Source organism: Rattus rattus, chromosome 2 (genome assembly GCF_011064425.1).
Source record: "Rattus rattus isolate New Zealand chromosome 2, Rrattus_CSIRO_v1, whole genome shotgun sequence".
Classification (NCBI taxonomy): Eukaryota; Metazoa; Chordata; class Mammalia; order Rodentia; family Muridae; genus Rattus; species Rattus rattus.
The window spans coordinates 45,936,135-45,957,558 of NC_046155.1; the positions used below are offsets into that span (position 1 = coordinate 45,936,135).

Sequence of the window (21,424 nt, forward strand, 5' to 3'; positions counted from 1 at the left end):
TTCCCTCTAGCTTGAGACTCTCTAGCCCTGCGTGCTGTGAGATTCTTCTCTCCCAGCCCCCACCCTACCTCCGCAGCTAGTCATCAGCATGTTTGCCTGGCCCACTGAGGCTGGAATCCTCCAGAAGGTCCCACCCCTAGCAGGCCAGGTCTGGGCCCCAGTGAGCAGCCTGGCAGCAGCATAGACTAGGAGAGCCTGTTATCAGATGAGAGTCACATCCTGGCTCTGCTCCTCAATCACTCAGTGGGGTTCAGGGCGGGGCTCGGTGGTAAAGCGCCTGCCTAGCATACACAAAACTCTGAGTTTCAACCCTATTGCCTCCCAAATAAAACTTTAACCTCAAGGTTATCTGTGCCCGCTTTAGGGCTTAGAACGTTTCCTTGCTTGCTGGGAGGACCCAGTGAGTGAAACTGCATTTTAACAGAGAGCCTGACACACTCTCTGAGGAAGCACTGGACAAACATGGTTGCTGTTGTTTCCTGTGTTCTGCTCTTGTTTGGGCCCCAGGGGTACCCCACATGTCATCTCTGAACCCACCCATAGTGCCTGGATGAAATGTGGAGTTGTTCTTCTTGGCTGCTGGCCGGTAGGCAGAGGTGGTCAGAAGTCCTTGGTTCCCACAAGCTGGCCTGCCACACTCGTGCTCTTTGTTTGGCCTTGGATATGTTTTCCTTTGCAAAGGAAAGAGGTAAATTAAACAGGTTGAGTTTCTTTCCGATCTTGAAATGCTGTGACCCTCTTGGCCAGCGTGTCTCCTTCACTGCTCTTGTGAAAGTGCTTGCCAAGGGAAAGGCAGTTCCCAAGGCAGCGCTGGGAACCACAGGAAGGGCTGCCTTGGTGACAGAGCAGTCATCTGGGGGTGGGTCCTGGGAGGAGCAGACAGCAGAGCTGAACTGCCCAGCACCTGGGGTGAGGGGCGGGCTGAGTCACTGCCTTGCTGCCTGTGCTGACCCAGCTGACCCAGGCTTTCCCCTGGGAGGGGATCTATCTGTCAGGTGCATCATTGACTAGAAGCCCCTGTGCTCACCCTCCTTTCGTAAATTGAGGCCTGCTCCTGGGTGACTGTCCTGCTCAGACATCCTGAGTAGCTCTTGCCTGCTGTTTGAATAGTTTAAAAACAAACAAAACCGAATGCTCTGAGCCTGGTTTTTTCCTAGGCACTTAGAGAATTTTCTGCGTTTCACAAGCCAAACTAGAGTCCCATCTTTTGAATGGAATCAGGGGATGAGAAGTCAGTGAAGATAACTAAATTTGAAACAGAAAACTTAGAATGACAGGAGCCCCAGTACCCTAGCTGTGGGTTGAGCTATTGCTGGGGGTCTTAACTGGAAGGGACCTAAGGGACTGCAACAGCTTAGTGTGGCCAAGGTCACTGTCAGAAGGGATCTAATTCAAGGCTTACACACACACACACACACACACACACACACACACACATTGTTAACATTTCTTCTAGGCTCCACCCCACAGTTACCAGTTATACAGTTAGCCAGGTGTGCCGGACTCACTATAAAAGGAGCTGCTTGCCCCCTCCTCACTCTCTTGCTCTTTTACTCTCTTATTCTCTTTTCCCTGTCCCCCCCCCGCCCCCATCTCTCTATGTGCTCATGGCTGGCCTCTACAATCTCTCTCTCTGCCTCTCTCTCTCTCTCTCTCTCTCTCTCTCTCTCTCTCTCCCTTTCTCTGTCTCTACTGTTCCTTCAGCTCCCCTCCCTATGCCCTAAATAAACTATTCTATACTATACCTTGTGTGACTGGTACCTCGGGGAAGGGATGCCTCAGCATGGGCCGGCAGAGGCACCCCCTTCCACCTCAGCATACCATGCCTCTACCAAACATTTTCCTGGTTCTTCTTTTTTATAAAACACAACATACACCACTACATACATGCCACACCAGTGAAGCTCAGCTGAGTGTCACATAGGCACACACATCTGACTCCTAAGGACCCAACATTCACCTCTCAGCAAAGGTCATGCTGCTTCCTGTCACTGCTTATGTTGCTGCCTGGCCGGGCCTTGTGCAGGAGTGAGCTCACTTAGAACCCTGCCAGGGTCAGCCAGCCTGACCTTGAGCTGCTGTCTGTGACACCTTGGAGAGCTAAGAGCCTCTAGGGCTTCAAATCAGGGAAAGAAAGGCTCCTTAGAGCAGCCATTGATTTCATGGGCAAAATAAGCAGCCGTGCTGTGAGGACTTTTCTGTGTTGTTGGCCAAAGATGTGGGCTCTAACGCCTGAGTGACTTCAGACCACATGCCAACTCCACCTCTTCATTGGCTGTGCAGCCTGGGCACTCAGCCCCTCCATCCCAGTGTGCCCACCTCGTGGGGCATCAGGGGGAGTAGCCAGCCATTGAGAAGTGTGTGACACCCTTGGCTAGTGCTCAGTGAAGGTGACTCTTACTGCAGTTAACAGCCACCATAGGTGCTGACCAGGAATTCATGGAGAAAATCTCATTGGCTTCTCCCCTGGTCCCTATGTGCTTCCTTCACAGGAGCCGTAAGGACAGCTTGGGCAGTGACATCTCCACGGCTGTTATCCCCCACGAGCTGATCCGCACACGACAGCTTGAAAGCGTGCATCTGAAATTTAACCAGGAATCGGGAGCCCTCATCCCCCTCTGCCTAAGGTGAGCTGGACAATACCTTCCACATCAGCCCCTCTGCAGTACCCTGTAGGCCTCAGAACCTCCACAGTCGATCTTCCCCCAGTACAACTCATGTAAGCTTTGGGCGAGCATTTTACCAGACAGGCTGTCTGTGAGCGTCTGATGCCTAAGCAGTGTCCAGGGCTAGGGATGGAAGACAGACACTCAGGCAGCTCTGCCCTGGGCCTGTGTGGGAAACCGGGGACTCTGTGTCACAAGCCTTTGCAGTGCGCCCTGTCTAAACCTCTGGGCAGTGCAGGTGGTTGAGAAGTCTTCAGACAGTGACCAGGCCAGATGGCCTAGAGTTCATTCTCAGAGATTGTTCCGCATCTCTTAAGCTAGATCTGTGACAGCCCCAGTCACATAACAGCCCCCACTCCCCACCCCACCCCGCCGGTCATCTGGGGTTTGTTTATTGAGACAGTCTTACTACGTAGCCCAGGCTGGCCTTGAACTCAGAGAGAGCTTCTGCTTCTTCATGCTTAGATTAAAGGTATGCACCCTACACCTAGGTTTCTTAACATCTGGTTCTCTAAGAAGTTTCAAAGTCAGACACCATGGGGACTAGATATTGAGAATTCTCACTTATCTAGGAAGTGTCCTTCAGCTGTGCCCCTTTTGGGAGGTTCAGTGACCAAGAGAGTCTAGGATGGCCCTGCCATCCCTTAAGCTGGGTCACAGGTCAGGAGCGAGAGGGTTCTGACAGGTTAGGCTCTGCATCCTCCTGCTTGATGCTTTCCCATGCACAATACTTGATCCTTTACAAAAGCCAGTGACCAACCCCGCAGACTCCTTGAGCGACAGGAAGCCCAGCTGTGTCTGTTCTGCTGCTGTGAGAGTCAGCGCCTACCCTGTGGACAGGACTCAGCTCTGTTCAAAGCACTGCACTAGGCTGGATCTCTTGCAGCTGCCCTCTTCCAAACACTTTTGAGTTCCAACTTCACTTTGCAAACTGAGGAAGTAACAAGAATCCCTCTAAACTTGAGGGGACAGTGACTAGGAAGAAGTAATTTCATGGTTTGAACCCTGCCCATGAATCCAAGAGCCAGGCGAAGTGGGGGAGGAGTCAAGAGTTTAACCAGCCTTAGCCAACTGCCCTGAGAAACAGGGCAAAGGTAGCAAGTGGTCTGGGTGAGCAGGGCCTCCCAAGGCCAGCACCAGACTCAGCTGTTTCCTCCTAGCAGCTTCTTGGGCACAGGCTTGGACTTCCAGCCGGGGGAAGGGTTTATCTGAAGCAGGCAGAGAATGCAAAGCCAATTTTTCCTCCTTGGATGCTCGGTATCCCTGCCATTGGTTGCCACTGCCTACTGTCCTCCAAGTGTATTTTCAGACTAGTGGTGACTTCTCGGCAGTGACCCTGCTTGGCTTCAGATTTGTTTTTGTTTTTGTTTTTGTGTTTTTAAAGATTTGCTTATTGCCTCTAGGATAACTGTTTAAATGTTTTAGGAGAGCCCAGAACAAAAGGAAGATTGTTCCGGGCACTAAATATCCCACTGGGAGTCTTACGGCCTTCACTCTGAGCATACAAACGGTTAACTTCCCTCTCTGGCCTCATTGTTCCCACCTTCCCTGAGGTTCTCTGAGCTCTGACCTAGCATCAGGAGCTAAAGGCAGGATGCCTTTAGTGAACTGGTAGTGGTGCCCTTTCACTGTTGTGCTACAATGAACATGTTTGTCATTGGTCACTAAAGTCCCCTGTTAGTGAACAGGTGGGCCATCAGGAGGGCACCGGCCAGACGCTCCATCTCGGAACATTGCTCTGTAGCCCCAGCGCCTTGGCTAGGGACTGTTGTAGGCACAGATCCCCACTGTCTCCATGTTCCCATCCCCAGGGGCAGACTCCTGCATGGCCGGCACTTCACCTACAAGAGTATCACAGGTGACATGGCCATCACGTTTGTGTCCACCGGAGTGGAAGGCGCCTTTGCCACTGAAGAACATCCTTATGCAGCGCACGGACCCTGGTTACAAGTGAGAAGCAGCTTTTCTTCCTTGTTCTTTTCCTTTCACCCCTCCCTTGCTGCCTGCCCTCCCTCCCAGGAGCTCCCTGTGGTACCCATGCTGAGCTGGGAGCTGCCTCTTGGATACAGAGGCTGTGTGTATAGGTGCTGCTGTCCTCACAGCAGCGGGGCACTCCCTGGCCATTGGGAACCCAGGCGTGAGAAGTAAAGAACTCCCCATACTCTGGGAAGTCAAGACCAAGAATGGAGGGTGGGACATGATGGCCCTCTCCAGTGACCTCACCAGAATGTATAGGAAGTGAACTCTGTGACTAGAGCAGGCAGGTCCCAGTGGCCAGGGCTCTGCACAGACCAGTCAGTTGCTCCCTTTGCTCCTGATGGAAACCATTGAACAGAACCTGACGGCTTGTCCAGAGCGTTCTGTTCTTCCATTCTCCTGCTTGGAGCAAGGATCACAGGTGATATCAAGCACAGTACTTGGGATTCTTAGCCTCCTTCCAGTGCCTGTACTGCCCAGATCTCTCAGGGGTCACAGCCTGGTCTGCCATACTCTTTTTTTCCGGGGGGGGGCAATATTTTAGAGTAGGGGAAAAGTAATTTACTTACCTTTCATAAAAATGTCATGAAAGGGGGTTGGGGATTTGGCTCAGTGGTAGAGCGCTTGCCTAGGAAGCGCAAGTCCCCAGCTCCGAAAAAAAAAAAAAATAAAAAAATAAAATAAAAAATAAATAAATAAAAATGTCATGAAAGGGAATCAGGGTTAGATATGTTGATAAACAACTTTAATCCCAGCACTTGGGAGACAGAGACAGGGGATCTGTATGAATTTGAGGCCAGCCTACTTTACACAAAGAGTTACAGGCCAGCTAGAAGATCCTGTCTTGAAAGAAAGGAAGGGAGGAAGGAAGGAAGGAAGGAAGGAAGGAAGGAAGGAAGGAAGGAAGAAAAAAAGGAAAGAAAAGCAAATGAAATGAAATCAGGGGACTGGGGAACACATCTGATCTTCATCCAAAGGGTAACTAAGCTTTGTCTGTGGTGTGTAAGAGAAAGCAAGCAGGAATTACAGTAAAAGGCAAAGAATTACACTGACTTTGTGGGTAGCCCAGTCTGGGGTCTGCACTATTCTTAATATGGGTATAATTTTGTCTGCGAATGTCTGCTTGGAGCTGAGCCTTCCTCCCTCAGAGCAACCTCCTCCCTACTCCCCACCAAAGTCCTAACCCTTAATTAAAACAAACAACAAACAAAGGATACCAGCCACTCTTCTCAGACTAAGCCCAGAGGTAGAAATGGAAGCTAGTGCTTTAGGGATATTGTGTTCCATAAATTATCTTGCCTTTTCCACTGTAGTTATTACATTGTTTCATAACAAAATTACTTTGAACCATAAAGTTATAAATACATTTTAAAAGTCCCACTTGGTAAGTTAGGTTTCGTCTGTGTGGTCTTGTAGTTACTGTAGCAGAAGCTCTGAAGTGTACCATTTGAAATGAGCCCAGCACACGTGGAGAAGGCGGAGAAGGTCTCCCACCCCCACTCCTGCCCCAGCCCTGTCCTAGGCTGCCATCCTGCTCTGACAACCGGAGGATGCAGGACTCTTCCCATTGTCAAAACTAGTATGGAGGTGGGAGATGGGGACCCCAGAGAAGGCCCCAGCCACAGAGAGTACGAGATGCCATGCCAGCAGGTCTTAGCAAAGTGCCATTGTGGTTCATTTGTGTGTACATTGGCAGTTCAAGCACATTTTGAGGAGGGAATTAGGGATGGGGTCTTCCTAGATTAAAGAAGAGTCTGCCCTTTTGTTCTGTCATCCTAAGAATGTCTTCCGGCCTGGGGCTGGGATGGTCTGCATCTCCAGTTTTCAGCCGCTCAGGCACCTGGGCCCCCAGAAAATTCAGCAGATGTCTGGCAGTCCCTCAGTTTTCTGGAAGGAAGCTGCCTGCACCCCGCCCAATTCTCAAGTTCCTAATCCCCTGGCTGCTAGTGTTCCCACTCTTGGCACTACTGCACCACTGTCCCTACCCCTCCCCACCCTGCCACAGACAGCACCTCAATGAGTTGGGGCCTTCAACAATCCCAGCACTTGGGTCCCCTCCCGTGGCTGTTGCCTGGGGAACCAGGGAGCAGTGGGAACGAGTTGCTGGCCTCGGCATGTTTCAATCAAGTTGCTGTGCTAGGAGCTGCTTAATCAAAGGCCTGTTATGGGCTCATTAGTGTGGTCCACCACGGGCCGCCCCTCAGGAGAGTCCTGGGAAGGCTGGCTCAGGTCCCGCCCTCCAGGCACGCACCCTTGATCACCAAGGGGTTTCTCAGGCTCTTTGCAAGGAGCCCTGGGAAACTCTCCATCTGACCTGCCCCAGTCAGCCCGGTTCTCAGCAGTGAGGCCACACCCACATCAGCCTTCCTCCCCTCCTGAAGGCGTCAGCATTTTCTGCCTCTGACCTAGCCTGACTTTCCTTCCGGGTCTTGCCTCTGTGGTCACAGGCAGCTCCTGGGCTTGTGGGAAGTAGGCTTGAAATGACTTATGGGCCTCTGGGTTGCTTCTGAGGGCCAGCTGTGTCCCCAGGAGTCTATTGAACTCCTGGGGTTTCACTCACAAATCAAACCCCACTAATGCCAAGAAGGGGCCTAGGCCTGTTTGGAGGGAGAACTCAACTGCAGAGCCTCTGTGCCCAGGCCCTTTGCAGGCAGAAGAGCAGGGGGCAGCTGAGTGCCCACAGGCATAGGGTGCAGAGAGACAGCCCTCTATCCTTCGGCTGCTTGAACTGTCCCTGTACGCCACAACTGCAGTGGGAAGGCCAAGGAGACTGTCTTGCATCAGCCTTCAGCAGTCCTCGAAGAGCTTACTCTCAGCTTGGCTGCCAGCCCAGGGAAAGGTGAGGCAAAGGCATCCATCCTCCCAGTGCTGGGAGAGGGGAAGCTAAGGGAGCCTTTGTCAGAGCTGGTGAGATGGCCTCTGACAGGCTTCCATACATACCTCATCCTGGACTGCCACATGCTCCCCCATTTTCTACCACCTTAGGGGGACCCAGGCCTGGGGACGTCAGGCCCAAGGTACTAAAGAAGAGGCCGGTGTAAACACACACACTGGGGGATGCTGCAGAGGCAGGAAGTACCTCAGGCCTCTACTCTTCCCAGAGTAGAGACATGGCTTTATCCATTCTGCTTCGTATTACCCTTAAGATTAGAGTGTATAAACCCAGTCCAGACCTTCATGAGAAGGTCTCCAGACCCAGGAGCAGGCCAGTGCCCTTTCCTACCCCTGGCACCCCTTCACTGGGGGCTGAGGCATGCTTCTCCCTTGGCCTGTTGACTCTGAGTTGTCTGTCTTCTGAGCAGAGCCCCGCCCAGAGCTGAGTCAGTTCCACATCAGTTCTTAGCCAGAGCAATCTGAAGGAGACACTTCAGTCCCAGAGGTCACAGAGAGGTCATATGACCAAACATGAGATTATTTTTTTTAGGCCCTGCAATGCTTTCTCAGCTGTGTGGTGTCTGATAGCTCACCCAGGTGGCGCCCTTAGTCCCAGCCACTCCCTAGCAGCCCAATGGGAGGTCCTGGCTAGGAGAAGACACCTCACAGCTGTTCCCAGTGGGAAACCTCTGCTAACTCTATCCCAGCCCAGGAACAGGCTCCCCAGATTCCTTCAGCCAAGGCCTGTGTTCTTCTGTCCCCACACACACCTTTGGACGCTGTGTGGAAGCCAACCCAGGAGTCCCCAGCCCGGCCCCTAGCACTCCCTTCCTGGTGCCTCCCTTTCTCCTTGTGGGCACGGCTGTACCTGGTCTCCTTTGCAAATATTGCCTGGGCTGTGAAGGCCTCGTTGTTCAGTCCAGTGCCTATTAAGTTTTAGGACAAACTAATTCCCTGCTTTGTCACAGTGCAGGGGTCTAAGCCTGCTTCTGGCCACCAAAGCCAACTTCTCACCACCCACCCAGAGCAGGAAATGAATGAGTACCCCCACAGCTCACACACAGGCCTCTGCCCTCCCAGCGTGGGAGTGTCTGCAGCCAGAGTGTGGAGAAACAGAACAGCTGACAGGAGTCCTTGCTGGTCTCTACCTTACTGCCATGTCTGGTGCCAGAGTTGCTCCTTGGCAGGCCTTGCCTCTGTAAAGAGCACATTTCCTTCCTGGAGAAGAGGAAAGGGAGGGAAAGAAAGCCAAGCTTGCTGGGAAGCAGAACAACGTGTCAACACATGGAGCAAACAAGGCCCAAGACAAAGTGTGGATTGTCACCCGTACCGAAGGAAGGAATGGGCGCTGTCAGCCACTTAGAAATCCGTTGACCGCAGATCTTGGAATGAACGTCAGATCTGTAGCAGTCCAGCCTCTGCCTGCAGCACAACTGGGCCTGCCCAGGGCAGGCACCAACAAAAGGTCACTTTTCAGGTTCCTTTCTGGAACTTGCTAGAACCTGGAGAATTGAAAGGTTGTTGACAATCCTTTCTCACCACCAGTGAGCCAGGTTGTCCGACTGCACCGCACAGGTCCTGTGATATGAGCCCATGGAGTGAGCTCTGAGCCTTGGCTCCAAACTCTCTGTCCAGCAGACAGTGGCAGAGGTGCAGCCACAGCACAGTCCTCCTCCTCCTCCTCCTCCTCCTCCCTCCTCCTCCTCCTCCTCCAGGCCTCTTCCTGCACTTCCACTCTGATCTCCTGGGGTGCCTTGTGAAGATGCGGGTGTCTCACATAGCCTTGGGTAGGCCGTTGTAGAGAGTGTGTAGCCCAGCATCTGTGTTCTCCAGAGGCCCCCAAGAGAACATGCTACTCAGATTGGTCCAGGGGCCCTGCCTCTCTCCTTAAGGGTCTCCTCCCTCCAAGGGCATAAACCTCAGTGCTTTTTCCCCGTCCTTCGTGCAATTGTAATAGAATGCAGTGATGGTTTGCCATTGCTGCGATCTTTCTAGACTAGAGGAACTGTTAAATGTATGGACTCAGAATGAGATGTGGTGCACACCTTTAATCCCAGTGCTTAGGAGGCAGAGGCAGGAGGATCTCTGAGAGTTTGGGATCAGTCTGGCTTACAAAAGAAGTTCCAGAACAGCCACAACTAAAGAGAGAGACTCTTAAAACAAAGTCTGGGCTCTGGCCAGCAAGATGGCTTGGTGGTACATAGCAAGCTTCCCTCTCCGGTGGCCAACGTGCTTTTCTGTTTGCTTCCTGTTAGCAGCTGGGTTTGTAATACTCAGGTTCCGGCCCCGTTGAAATGAGAAGATAGACGCCAGGCTGGGTTGAGGGTGCTGTTCTTCCAGATGCTTGGTAAAAACTACCATTACCTTCCCTATCGGAAAGAGCTAAGCCCTGAGTATACGCACCTTCAGAGTTGGCGCACTTCCCCAAACAGGGAAAGAGCATGCTCCTGTTCTGAAGTCAGGAAGACTGGCTTTTCCCTGTCTGCACCCAGTCCTCTGCACACTGAGAACTAGAGTCCCCTCCCTTGCAAGCCCATAGCAGGACTCAAGGGAGAGATACAGGTTAACGTAACACAGGTTCCTGGGTATAAGGTAGAAACTTACTGTTCTGATCCTCGATGTTCCTGTTACTGTGACAGAGGCTGGCCACTCTAAGCGGACAGTACGATTCAGGAGCTCCAAGCCCTAGCCCTGCACAGGCTTTTCCCACAGTGGCATCACAAGGGCGAGTCTGTTCCCAGCGAGGGCTCCCAGGAGCTGCTCCATCATAGCTGTCTATCTCCAGTATCCTGTTGATAAGATCTGTTAACATTCTCGGCTCCAGCTCTGAAATATACAAAGAACAGGGCCTGTTTGTTCAGTCTAAGCTTCTAAGGTTTAACTCCCAAAGGAAATTAAATCAGGTGCCTGGAGCTATGACAGTCTGCCGTGTTTCTTTGCAAAGAATGTCACCCTTAATATTATGTGAATCTCGTGTATAATTTTTTTCCCTTTAATTCTTTTAAAACAATGTGGTTTCCAGCAGAAACCGGCAAATCTCAAAAAGTGAAAATGAAGGCACAGCTAGGATTTGTCCCCGTCTGGGGGTCTTGTCACCCCCTCCCCCAACTGAGTACAAAATGAAGTCCACACACAGACGGTGTCACCCTTGGTGGCAGCTCTGCTGAAAGCCTCCATAACTCACCAGTTCCAGACCTTTGACAGAGGGACTGGCTTAGGACTGGACTGTTGGTGGCCTTACCTTTCTTGTTGTTGAAAAACACCCTTGGGAGTCTCCTTGGGTGGCCACTGTTCTTGGAACCCTCCCCCACCCCATCCTACCCCAGCCTGCCAGTTCCAGACCTATTTACCATTCTGGTGGAGAGCTCCTCCCTCCAGATGATTTGAGGGTTAGAAATGAACCCAGACTGGAGTCGCTGTAACATAACTGGGCTGGAGGTATGCTTGTGTTTGTGCTAGCATCTCCAGAGAAGGCGACAAGCCCCGGAAATGCCAAAAATATGAATGTGACGTTTAATACTCAAGCGGACTGGTGATAGCCAGTGGAGAAACTCGGCTTGGGAGAGGGGACCCATGGAATAAGAGGAGGGAGGGCTCAGGCTCCAGGAAGCAAGGCCAGGTGTGACTGGATGTGGCTGAGGACCAGAAAGTGCCAGGTAGACTGGAAAGAGCCAGCCAGTCCCCTGTGGGGATCTCGGAGGAGGAAAAGAAATGAATGTCTTGGGAGGACACTCTTCGTGGCCACTGTCGGTTTTCTCTCCCTCCCCCTCTCCCTCCCCTCCTCCTTCCCAATGCTGGTCAGTGCTGTTTGCTCCTGTTTGGAGAAGGTGGGTCCTGTTCCTCTAAGGGAGCTGCTAGTTGAGTGGGAACCAGGCTTGCCTGCCCTAGAAGGAGACACCATGAGTCAGTGTCCTCTACCTCAGGGTCTAAGGCATCACATTTCAGGCCAAGACAGGACTGGGATATGGCCTTGCTTTGGCCCCACAGGGCAGGTGCCATAACCTCTTTGTGCCTCAGTTCCTCCATCTGGAAGGAGACTGAAAGAGATAAGGTGTGAGCAGTCAGCGTGGTGTCTGCTATTGGCTTCCTGTGCCCTCCATCTTGCAGGTCGCTTTCCCCTTCCTATCTCATGGAAACTTCTGCCCTTACAGTGGAACAACTCCCAAGGGAAATTAAAGGGTATTTTCTCAGATTTTTGATTCACCACCTTCTGAAAGGGTGGATTTCCCTGAGAGGAACCCTTCACTTTCGTTTGCACCCTCTATGTATGGCACAGGGTCTGCCAGAGAAGTGGAGAGGCCCTGTGGACACGGGCAGGGAGGAGGTTGGAGGAGCAAAGACAAGAAGTCATGGAGAAGCATGAGAAAACTTGCTTAGGGCGTAAGGACGACAGTTACTCCAGCAAGTGGTGGGGCTCGCTGGCTTGAACACCAAAGCTTGTGGCTAACAGCATCAAGTAAAGCAGGGGAGTGGGGAGGTAGGAGACACCCATGGAAGAGGTAGCTCAGAAGTCTAGAAGTGCATAGCTGCTGACTGGGGCCTGCTGGGACAGCCCTGACAGATAATGCTGTGGTTGCAACAGGAACGGAACAGTCCACCCACCTCTGTGAAAAGCCAGGCAGGCTCTCATTCTCTGAGGTTCAGGTTTTTTGGTCTTTTTTTGTCCTGTCGTTACCTGCTTCCCTGCCCCCCAGTGGTAGAGATGGGATCCAGGACTTGTGCTCCACCCCTGGGGCCCATCTAAACCCCAGACAGGGCTTGCACTCCAAAGTCAAGTGGATTCCTTTGGCCCTACATGGTTGGGAGAAGGAGGTGGGAACACGTGAGCTTGACCAGGCCAAGAAAGACCTTGGCAAGAGCTCTCCCATGGCCTTCAGCTTTCCTGTCCTTCTCTGTTGCCCTGCAAACACAGGCCAAACAGCCTAAAGACGTGGGTTTCCACCCACCTTCCAGCTCCCTTCTGAGGCCAGCAGTGCCCACCTTCCAGATGCCATCCCGTTCTCCACTGCCTCCGCCCCACCCCTCTGCCCCTCTCTATTCCCAGCAGGTGGTGGTGGGAGGCGCTGAGAGTGCAGTCTTTTTTGAAACCCTCAAGTACTTCCCTCTGTCCCTAGAACTAATCAGTGGGTCATCCCTCCTCCACAGCTGAAAGAAACACCCCTTGCTTTGCAGTTGGCAAAAAAGAGTGGTTTTTTTTGTTTTTTGGTTTTTTGTTTTTTTTAAATAAAAACCTGCCTTTTGCTTTCTTTCCCAGATTCTCTTGACAGAAGAGTTTGTAGAGAAAATGTTGGAGGACTTAGAAGATCTAACTTCTCCAGAGGAAGTGAGCCTATTTCATTTCTCACTGATAGAGGGCTCCTGGGCTGGGCGTCAGAACATGGACCTACATGCGCTTTTCGTGGCGTGCGTCGCGTGTGTGTGTGTGTGTCTTGGCGTGTGTGTGTGTGTGTGTGTGGCGCATGTGTGGTATGTGTGAGGGGGTGTGTGGTGTGTGTGTGCGTGTGTGTGTATGTGTGTGGGGTGTGTGTGTGTGTGTGTGTGCTGTGTGTGTGTGTGTGACGTGTGTGTGTGTGTGTGTGTGTGTGTGTGTGTGTGTGTGTGCGCGTGTGTGTGTGTGTGTGTGTGTGTGTGTGTGTGTGTGTGTGTGTGCGTGTGTGTGTGTGTGTGTATGTGTGTGTGTGTGCGTGTGGGCTGTAATGAGGGAAGCGCGCGTGTGTGGGTGTGTGTGTGTATGTGTGTGTGTGTGTGTGTGTGTGTGCGCGTGCTTTGTGTGTGTGTGGCGTGCGCGTGCTTGTGGCGCTCTCCCATCTGTGGAGTGAAGTACAGGGATGATCTGGAGGGAGCCCTGAGAATGTTAAATGACTATTTTTCTTGTTTTGATGAACCACCCTGCCCTGCCCCCACCCTTGTGAGGACACCCAGCACACTGAATTGCCAGCTCTTGAGAACCTCATTGAAGAAGTAGCCAGGGCCTTCAGGCTAGAGTTCTCCCCAGCCCCTGCTGTTCCCTGGCAGGTTCTGAACAGAAAGCCCATGTTTGCTGCCAGAGAACATCCCACTGGGGAGTTCTAGTGGGCAGGAGGGGACTCCTGCTCTTGCCTTGGGCCACCCAAGAGCCACACTCCCTCCCTTCTCCAGCTATAGCTTGCCTCTCTCAGCCTCTTCCTGGCTAGCTCGAGCCTGAGGAGCTGGCCAGCCAGGTGGGGTTGTCTCTCCCCTTGGCTGCTTCTCTGGAGTACAGGAATGGAGTCCATAATCCCTTTTGTTTTTCTTCCTTGTTCCTGGCCTCCTCATTTGCAGGGACTTACCTCATCTTGGAAAGTCCCTTTTCTTCCTGCTGCCTCCTGTAACCAGCACCCGGGAAACAGGCAGGCCGTCCTTCCTGCCCAGCGATCCATGGGGAGTGGGAGGCATTGCAAGCTTCCCTGCCCCCCTTCCCCTGCCTGTGGCAGAGACTGCCCCGTCCCTTCCATCACCCTAATGTGCTTGAAGCAAAGTACCTCACCTCCCAGACAGATAGAAACTCCTCAGAGCTGGTCACCCCAATAGAGCCATGCCTTCCCTGCCCCTGCCCCAGGGATCCAGCTTGATCAATTCATGCATTTGCATAGTCCGAGGTTATGAAGTACCCACTCTGTGCCAGCCAGTCACCCCTACAAGTCACGGCCTCAGAGGCCTAGCTCCCCATTCAGTCAGACCAAAGCCAGCTGCCCAGAGTGCTTCCGGAGAGGTCTTGTCACACTGCATGGCATTACGCCAAGCTGCTGCTTCGAGCTTGGGTGTTGAGTGGGCAGGAGGAGGACAGTCCAGGCAGGAGAGCCAGGAGCCAAGGGGAGCTTAGGAAAGTAGGTCACGACAAATGACTTTCTCTGCCTCTTTCCTGTCCAGATGCCGTCCCCACCCTGCCCCAGGCTCCACTTTGTCCTGGGTCTACAGTCCCCCAAGAGAGAAAGCAGAGGGAGCAGCCAGGAAGTGTCAGTTTGTCCACCTCCAGCCTAGCTCCAGGCAGGCTGCAGCATGATGCTCTCCTCCTGTGCCTGGCTCTGACTTACAGCCTCACCCAGAGACAGTGGGAGTTAGAGCCCCAGCACTGACCCAAGCCAGGGAGACCTATCCAGCACCAGCTGTGTGCTGGGCTCCATACAAGGTTCTAGAACCCAGAAAGAACAAGAAGTCAGCTTCTCCTCCTCTCCCAAGCAAAGACCCCAGGTGAGGGAGAGAAAATTACAAGACTGTCGTTGGTTTTAAAAGACCTTGGCTCTCATCTGGGGTCACTCTGAACAAAGAACCCTGGGAAGCAGGGTGGCAGGGACAGTGGGCAGAGAGGAAGTTTCCTTCTGAGAATGTACACAGACCACCTTCATCCTGTACTTCTCCCAGCAGGGTCAGATTTGGGGGCTGAATTGCTCCTTCCTTGTGGACCCTTTGACAGAGCAGTGGAGGACAGATTCTAGACTGAGAAAGAGTCCATGACAACGACAGACCTCTCCTGTAATATCTGCTCCCTGCTGGTCCCCATCCTCCAGCCCAGGGCCCCAGGGAACAGATTCCTTACAGGATTTTGGCTCAAAGCAGAACTGAGGGAAAGAGCAGGAGAAAGTCCACACTAGAAGCCAAAGCCTGCCTTCTGCAGCCTGCTGAGCACTGACAGTGCCAGAGGAAAGGGGCGCCTGGACCAGCCGCACGCACACTCACACGCACCCTGAGTCTAGCCTTTGAGAGGTCTACAGTAGCCTGTCTTGTTCCCAGCAGCCTAGGGACAGGGTGTGGGGCAGCGTTCTGCCTCTCTCTGGGCACTGTCTTAGAAGGCAGCTAACTACTCTGCTTGCTCTCTTCACAGTTTAAACTTCCCAAAGAGTACAGTTGGCCTGAAAAGAAGCTCAAAGTGTCCATCCTCCCCGACGTGGTGTTCGACAGTCCACTGCACTAGCCTGAGCTAGGCCCTGCAGGGGCCAAGAGGAGCCCAGCTGCTCCTAGTGACTTCCAGTGTGGCAGCTTGTAAAGGAGACACCCATGAATAAAAGGGCAAATGTGAGGGATGACTGCAAAGTACCACACCCATCACAGGCCCCGCCCACCTCGGGCTCAGCAGCCTCACTCCTAGCAACCAAGCCCATGTGACCAGGCCCCTGTCCTACGTGCCAGTGAGTGAGTAAAGGTGCACCTGCAGACCCTCCCCACACACCCGCTGATGCCACAGGTTTCACTGATGCACTCCTGGGATAAGACATCATGCAGCCTGGTGTGCAGAGCACACATGAGGACGCTGCCTGATCAGCCCCAGCGAGCCTCTCAGGCTGCTCCACCCTGCGGAACCGTTGCTTTTTCTTTCCTGAGAGTGTTGTGGAAACCGGATGGTGTTTTTATCGCTCAGCAAAGATGGTTCAGAAGCCATGAAGCCATGTATATAGTGGTTTTTAAACAGGACTTATTTCTAGATGAACTTTATTCTCTTAGACAAGGGTTTGGGGGCTCTGCCCCCCCATCCCACATACCCTCTTCCTAAAAAGATGCTTGGTGCTGCCTGTCAGCTCTGGACCCTGGAGAAGGCTGGGGACAGCTGACATACTCCATGTAGACCTGGGTACAGATTTGCTGTGGCCTGGAAGGTGTGCCACTGCCTTCCAAGTGAAGTAGGCTTCTACAAGACTCTGGGGACTTGAGGGACTCAAGGACATGGTGGCCCTAGCTATGTCTTCCAGTCTTTCTTACCCAGCCAGGCCTCCCAAGAAGAGGGTAAAGCCCACTGCCTCCCCCATCCTGCTCAGGGCCCCCAGCGCTTTGATCCCCCCTTCCCTTGAGTCCCAGCGCCCACGCTGTCTAGCTTATGAAAAACTGAAAATCAACCTCTTCACAGCTCTCCCTTTCATTTTGCTGACACTGCTCCCTGTGGCCCTTCATCTTCCCCACATCCATTCTGTACCTGTCTTCTATCCCTGTCTCTTCCTGCAGCCTGGCCCTCTTGTGGGTTCCCTGCTCTCACTCCCAGGACTGCAGATCTGCTTGCCTTCCAGGGACATTTGGGAGCTGTGTAGGAGAGATCTCCCTCTTCTGAACTGGAACTGGCAAGCCCCTTCCAGCATTCTTGCCTGCCTCTAGATCAGGGTGGATGGGGATGGTCTTTGTTCATTCTTTAAATTCAAATGTCTCCCAAGGAAAGGTATGTTATCTGTCAGGGGCCCTGCAGGAGCTCCCCTGCTCTGTCTGCCTCCACCCACCACCTACAATGGGTGCCTCCAGGGGCCTTGTGAATCCTGGCTGGGGTCTCAAAGAAGCAGAAATTGGCCTTTGAAGGAAAGGCTCCAGCTGGCCTCATCTGCATATCCTAGGTCTAAGCTTAACCAGCACTTAGAGGCAGACCCATCAGGAGCATCTGAGAGTGGCTGGCTGCAGACCCTAACCAGCCAATCAATATAGATGCCTGTCTGGAACAGACACCATACTGCCCTGGGACTTTTCCACAAGGACATTTCAAACCCTACCTTTAAAGCTCTTGTCTTCTGAAAGTTTATGGGCCAAGAAATGCTATCAGCACAGCCTCTGTTCCTTGCCATCACCAGTGTGGTAATAGTACTCCCTCCCTAATTCTCTCCGGAGACCTGCCTCAGGGCCCCTTCTGCATTCTCCCCTATCTCCATTTGTCTGGCTTTGGGGCAAGAATGCATGCTATGAGCATCACGTAGTTAATGTTAGTATGTTAGTACTGTGGTCAACAACTTGCCCTTATTCTGTGAGATCTTTGCAGACAGGTGGTTGCCACCACCTGCTTGGGTGGCTCCGTACTTGGGGAGCAGGGAATGGCAGGTAGGCTCCAGATGTCCATAGGTCCTGAGGTCTTTCCTCCCCCTGCCCTGTCAGGCACCTCAGGAATGTCTAAAATCCTGCTGGGTCCAGACCCCTATCATTCCTGTAGTGGCTGATCTCAGCCTGGTCTGACCAGGTCTCCTTTCCCTCGGGCTCTGGTTTCTTCCAGAGGAATCTCAGGGAAAGAGTTTCACCATTAAGCTGCTGGCTGGGAAGAGACCCTAACATCGAATTAAGCAAGACTGGCCTTACCAAGACACGTGACGGGTGCTCTGTAGAGGGACCCTTTCTTTCCCTCCCTGAACCAGCTCTTTAGGGTTGTTAATCTGTCATGGGGAGGGGTTCAGGAGTCTTCCTCCCTGACTCTACATTTCCCCACCCTTCAACCTTCCAAGTCCACAGGACCAGAGATTCTGAAAGGAAGGGACTTCAACTTCCTGTAACTCAAGCTTCCGGGGCCTGTGTGGACTGCAGAGGGTGGCTGTGCCAGCTGCCGTGCTAAGGAAGCACGGTCCTCCTTTTCCAAGTGAGACACTCCGACAGGGCTTGTAGAAGCTGTGGGAGTGAGTCTAAAGGGCGAGGGCATGTACACTGCAGACCCTGGGTCCTGGGACTGAGTCTTGAGATTGATAGCAGGGAGAGAACGTGAAGCTTGGTGCCCCTATGGGGCGGATCAGAAAACTCCCTGAACTGTATTTTTTTAACCTGGTCTTCCCTCTCTGGCTTCCATGATGTTGGTGCCAGGTGAGGTGTCTGGGTCCCTGTTACAAGTCAGGAACCCTGTTGGGAGACCCGCTTTTGTACAAAGATCTGAATGCTGCAATGAACAGACTTTTGTACATTTTTATATCAGTTTTTAATGTCAGTGGCGACTCAGTTCCTGGGGCTACAGCTGGCTCAGGATTTTTGTAAGAAATTTTGAGTGACTCACTTAGATTTTGTTCCTACTTGTCCCTCTTCCTCTGTGTAATCTAAGTGCATTAAACATATCTGCAGGAGCGTCGGGGTGTGCTTCTTTCTGCCATGCTAGGGTGCGAGTGTGGGTGGGTGGGTGTCCGTGTGTGAGTGTGTGTGCGCGCGCGCGCGTGTTTTCCTGGGATGAGTATGGCACAGGGGATGGAACTTGTGACCTTGCCACATGCTGAGCAAATGCTCTACCTCTGAGTTATATCCCTGCTGGATCTTTCTGAATGCCTAAAGTAGAGGAACAAGAAGATCAGCACCCTGGCAACCTCAGAAAAGTAGAATGAGCCTTAGAGGAAACCCTGGGGTGCCAAACACGCATGCATACATACATACACGCACGAGCGCTTGCAGAATCCTTCTTTACAGGTCTTGTTTCCCTTAAGGTCAAGGGGGTTGGAGCTGGAACACAGTCTCTGGTAATAGGTGCTTCTCTGCTATTTTATCGCTTCATTCCTCTTTAGGTTTAAGTTGCTGCTGCTGCTGCTGCTGCTGCTGCTGCTGCTGCTGCTGCTGCTGCTGCTACTTGTTTGAGAAAGGGTCTCATCATCATGTAGCCCAAGCTGGCTTCAAAATCATCAGCTTCCTGCCTCAGCCTCCCAAGCGCCAGAACCACAAGTGTGGTATAGGAGCATGCCTCCAGCTGTTTACCCCTCCTCTGCCTAATCTGATCTTGGTTCTAAAGAGGCCCAAAGGTGCCTAAAGGCTTTCTCACTTCCAGTTTTGCAGGCTCTGTTCTCTCTTATAGCTAGCTATTTTCTACCAGGCATCTAAATCGAGCCTCTTCTACAAGGGCCTGGGGCTGCATTCGGGTCTGGAAAATCTCAGAACCAGCCAACACAGGCCAGCTCACCCTTCCAGAGACACCCAAGCTAGGTAAAGAGGCAAAGTGGTATACTGTCTTTCCCTGGGCTGCCCAGTGGCATCTGCCTTTTGAGGGCCCTCATATCAATAGAGGCCTGTGCTGGGGTCGGGGAGGCATGGGGGACAGCCTAGGCAATAAGTACTAGCATCCACACAGGCTTCTTGGAACCCTTGGAACCACCTGGGGCCTTCCACATTCTTCCCCTTCTCTGTCCAAGCAAGTGGCAGGGCCTTTCTCCTGATCCTCAGCATGGGCTGGTAGCACTCAGGACTAGTGACAGGCCCTGAGACATCACAAGGCAGAGAGCGGATTCAGTTCCCATGTGGAGGCTAGCCCCTTTTCTCATTTCCTACGACTAGCTATCTGGAGGACTCGTTTCCCAAGAAATTAGTGTCCATCTTCCCCTTATGACATCTTCTGAACTCAGAATGGCTGGCCTCTGAGCAACGGAGTAGGTCCTTCCTGGACCCTTGGTCCCTGCAGAACCCAGGACAAGAGAACAAGAGGGAGAGTAAACGCCAGATCAGCAAGACCAGGGTATCCGTGACCATGTCTTTCCCGCTTAACTTACCCTTAACTTACCCTTCTCACCTAACCTACCAGGAAAACACAAGAGTCAGTGAAGATCTTGTCCCAAAGATCACAGAAAGGGAAGCCGGTACCAGGCCAAAGTTGTCTAGAAAGACAAGAGCTGTCTAGAGTCCCAGTCTCTAGAGCAGAAGCCCCTTCTTATGACTTCAGGGGATCTGGCATGAGGGCTTTAATGTTTCCTCTAGGAAGACCTCAGAGTTACTGTGGGCATCTATTCTGGGTCCTTAAGTGGGGGCCTCTGCTCCAGCATTGGGGGGTAGGAGAAGAGCCCAAGAGATTTGCCAAACTGGCCCAACCACAAGGGACTGCAAGCTGGAAGTCACTGCACAGCCTGTAGCCTGCCAGGCTCCGAGGCAGCTGCGGGCACTGAGAGGGAGGAGGGAGTGGGAGGTTGGGGTAGAGTAGGGTGTGATTTGCTGAGCAGAATGAAGCGATGGGATCCCAGTCTGCAGTGGCAGGTCAGGATGTGGTCTGGGAGGGGCAGCCCTTCTTTGGGGGGGAGGCGGGGGCGGGGGGCGGCCCTCAGTAAACCTGAGCCAGTCCTGCTGACTCAGGAAATCCATGAGAGGCTGGTGAGATGTTTCTGTTCAGTAAATGCCAAGCCTGATGACCTGAGTCTGAACACCCCACTCACATCCACCCCAGTCTCATGAGAGGTCTTAGGACATGGAGCACAAGAGCTAGGTGGCCGTCAGTTGGCACAACGGGTATAGTCGAGGCTCTGCGGTAGCACTGTGTGAGCAGTGAGAAGTGCAAAGCAGGCTGAGCAGATGGCTCAGTGGGTAAGAACAACTTACGGGAAAGCATGAGGGCCAAGTCCCCAGCACCCATGTGAAAACCAGCCATGTGTGCCTGCTGTAACCAGTGTCGGGGAAGAGGGGAATGCATCCTGGGAACTCACTAGCCAGCCAGCCTCACCGGAATACTGACCTTCAAGCTCAGTGACAGACCCTCTCTCAAAAAATAAGATGGTGTCGTGTGAAAGCCTTCAATTCTAGCACTTGGGAGGCAGAGGCAGGCAGATTTGAGGTCAGCCTGGTCTACATAGTGAGTTCCAGGCTAGTCACCAGAGCCTACATAGTGAGATCCTCTTTAAGATTTATGTGCCCCCTGCCTCTGTCTTCTCTCCCCTGGGAGCAGCTCTCTTGCCTTGGCCCTTCACCCCTGAAAATGGATGTCTGCTCCAAGTGCATTTCTACCCACTTCTTGGTGGGTAGCACCTCTCAGCAGCACCTCTCAGCTGCTGAGTCCTCCGCTGTATGCAGTGAAGTTGGACTCAGCACAGATGCCAACAATGAGGACCTCAGCTGCTTGGCAGCCCTGCAGCCTCTGACCTCACTTATCCCTAGGCAAAGCTTCCAAACCAGAGCCATTTCAAGCGACACCCCATGGATGTTGGGAACTGAACCCAGGGCCTCCACAAGCGTAACAGCTGTTCTTACTTGCTGAGTCATCTCTCCGGCCCAAGGATGGTTTTTAAAGGTCAAATATAGAGGCTGGATGCCATGCAAGCCATCCCAAAACTTGGGAGGTGAGGATGGGAGGATTGGGAGTTCGAGGCCAGCCTGGGCTACATGAGGACCTGTCTCAAACATGCATGGAAGCAAACAAGGAGTGTGCATGTTCGTGGGGATACATGATGTGAAGAAATAAAAGGAGAGGGAGAGTGGGGGATGCGTTTTTT

General features: G+C 52.7%; 1 protein-coding gene across 2 annotated transcripts in view; it reads left to right on the plus strand.

Moving 5' to 3' along the window:
- Sufu (SUFU negative regulator of hedgehog signaling) overlaps positions 1 to 15,960 on the plus strand; it is a 95,177-nt gene extending 79,217 nt beyond the window's left edge. For both annotated transcript variants that reach the window (XM_032892128.1, XM_032892129.1), the window contains exons 9-12: positions 2,493 to 2,627; positions 4,478 to 4,616; positions 12,772 to 12,840; positions 15,358 to 15,960. In XM_032892128.1, coding sequence (XP_032748019.1) covers positions 2,493 to 2,627; positions 4,478 to 4,616; positions 12,772 to 12,840; positions 15,358 to 15,447 — 433 coding nt within the window. In that variant the 3' untranslated portion in view covers positions 15,448 to 15,960. The remainder of the gene's footprint in view (positions 1 to 2,492; positions 2,628 to 4,477; positions 4,617 to 12,771; positions 12,841 to 15,357) is intronic.
- Positions 15,961 to 21,424: the final 5,464 nt, after the last annotated feature.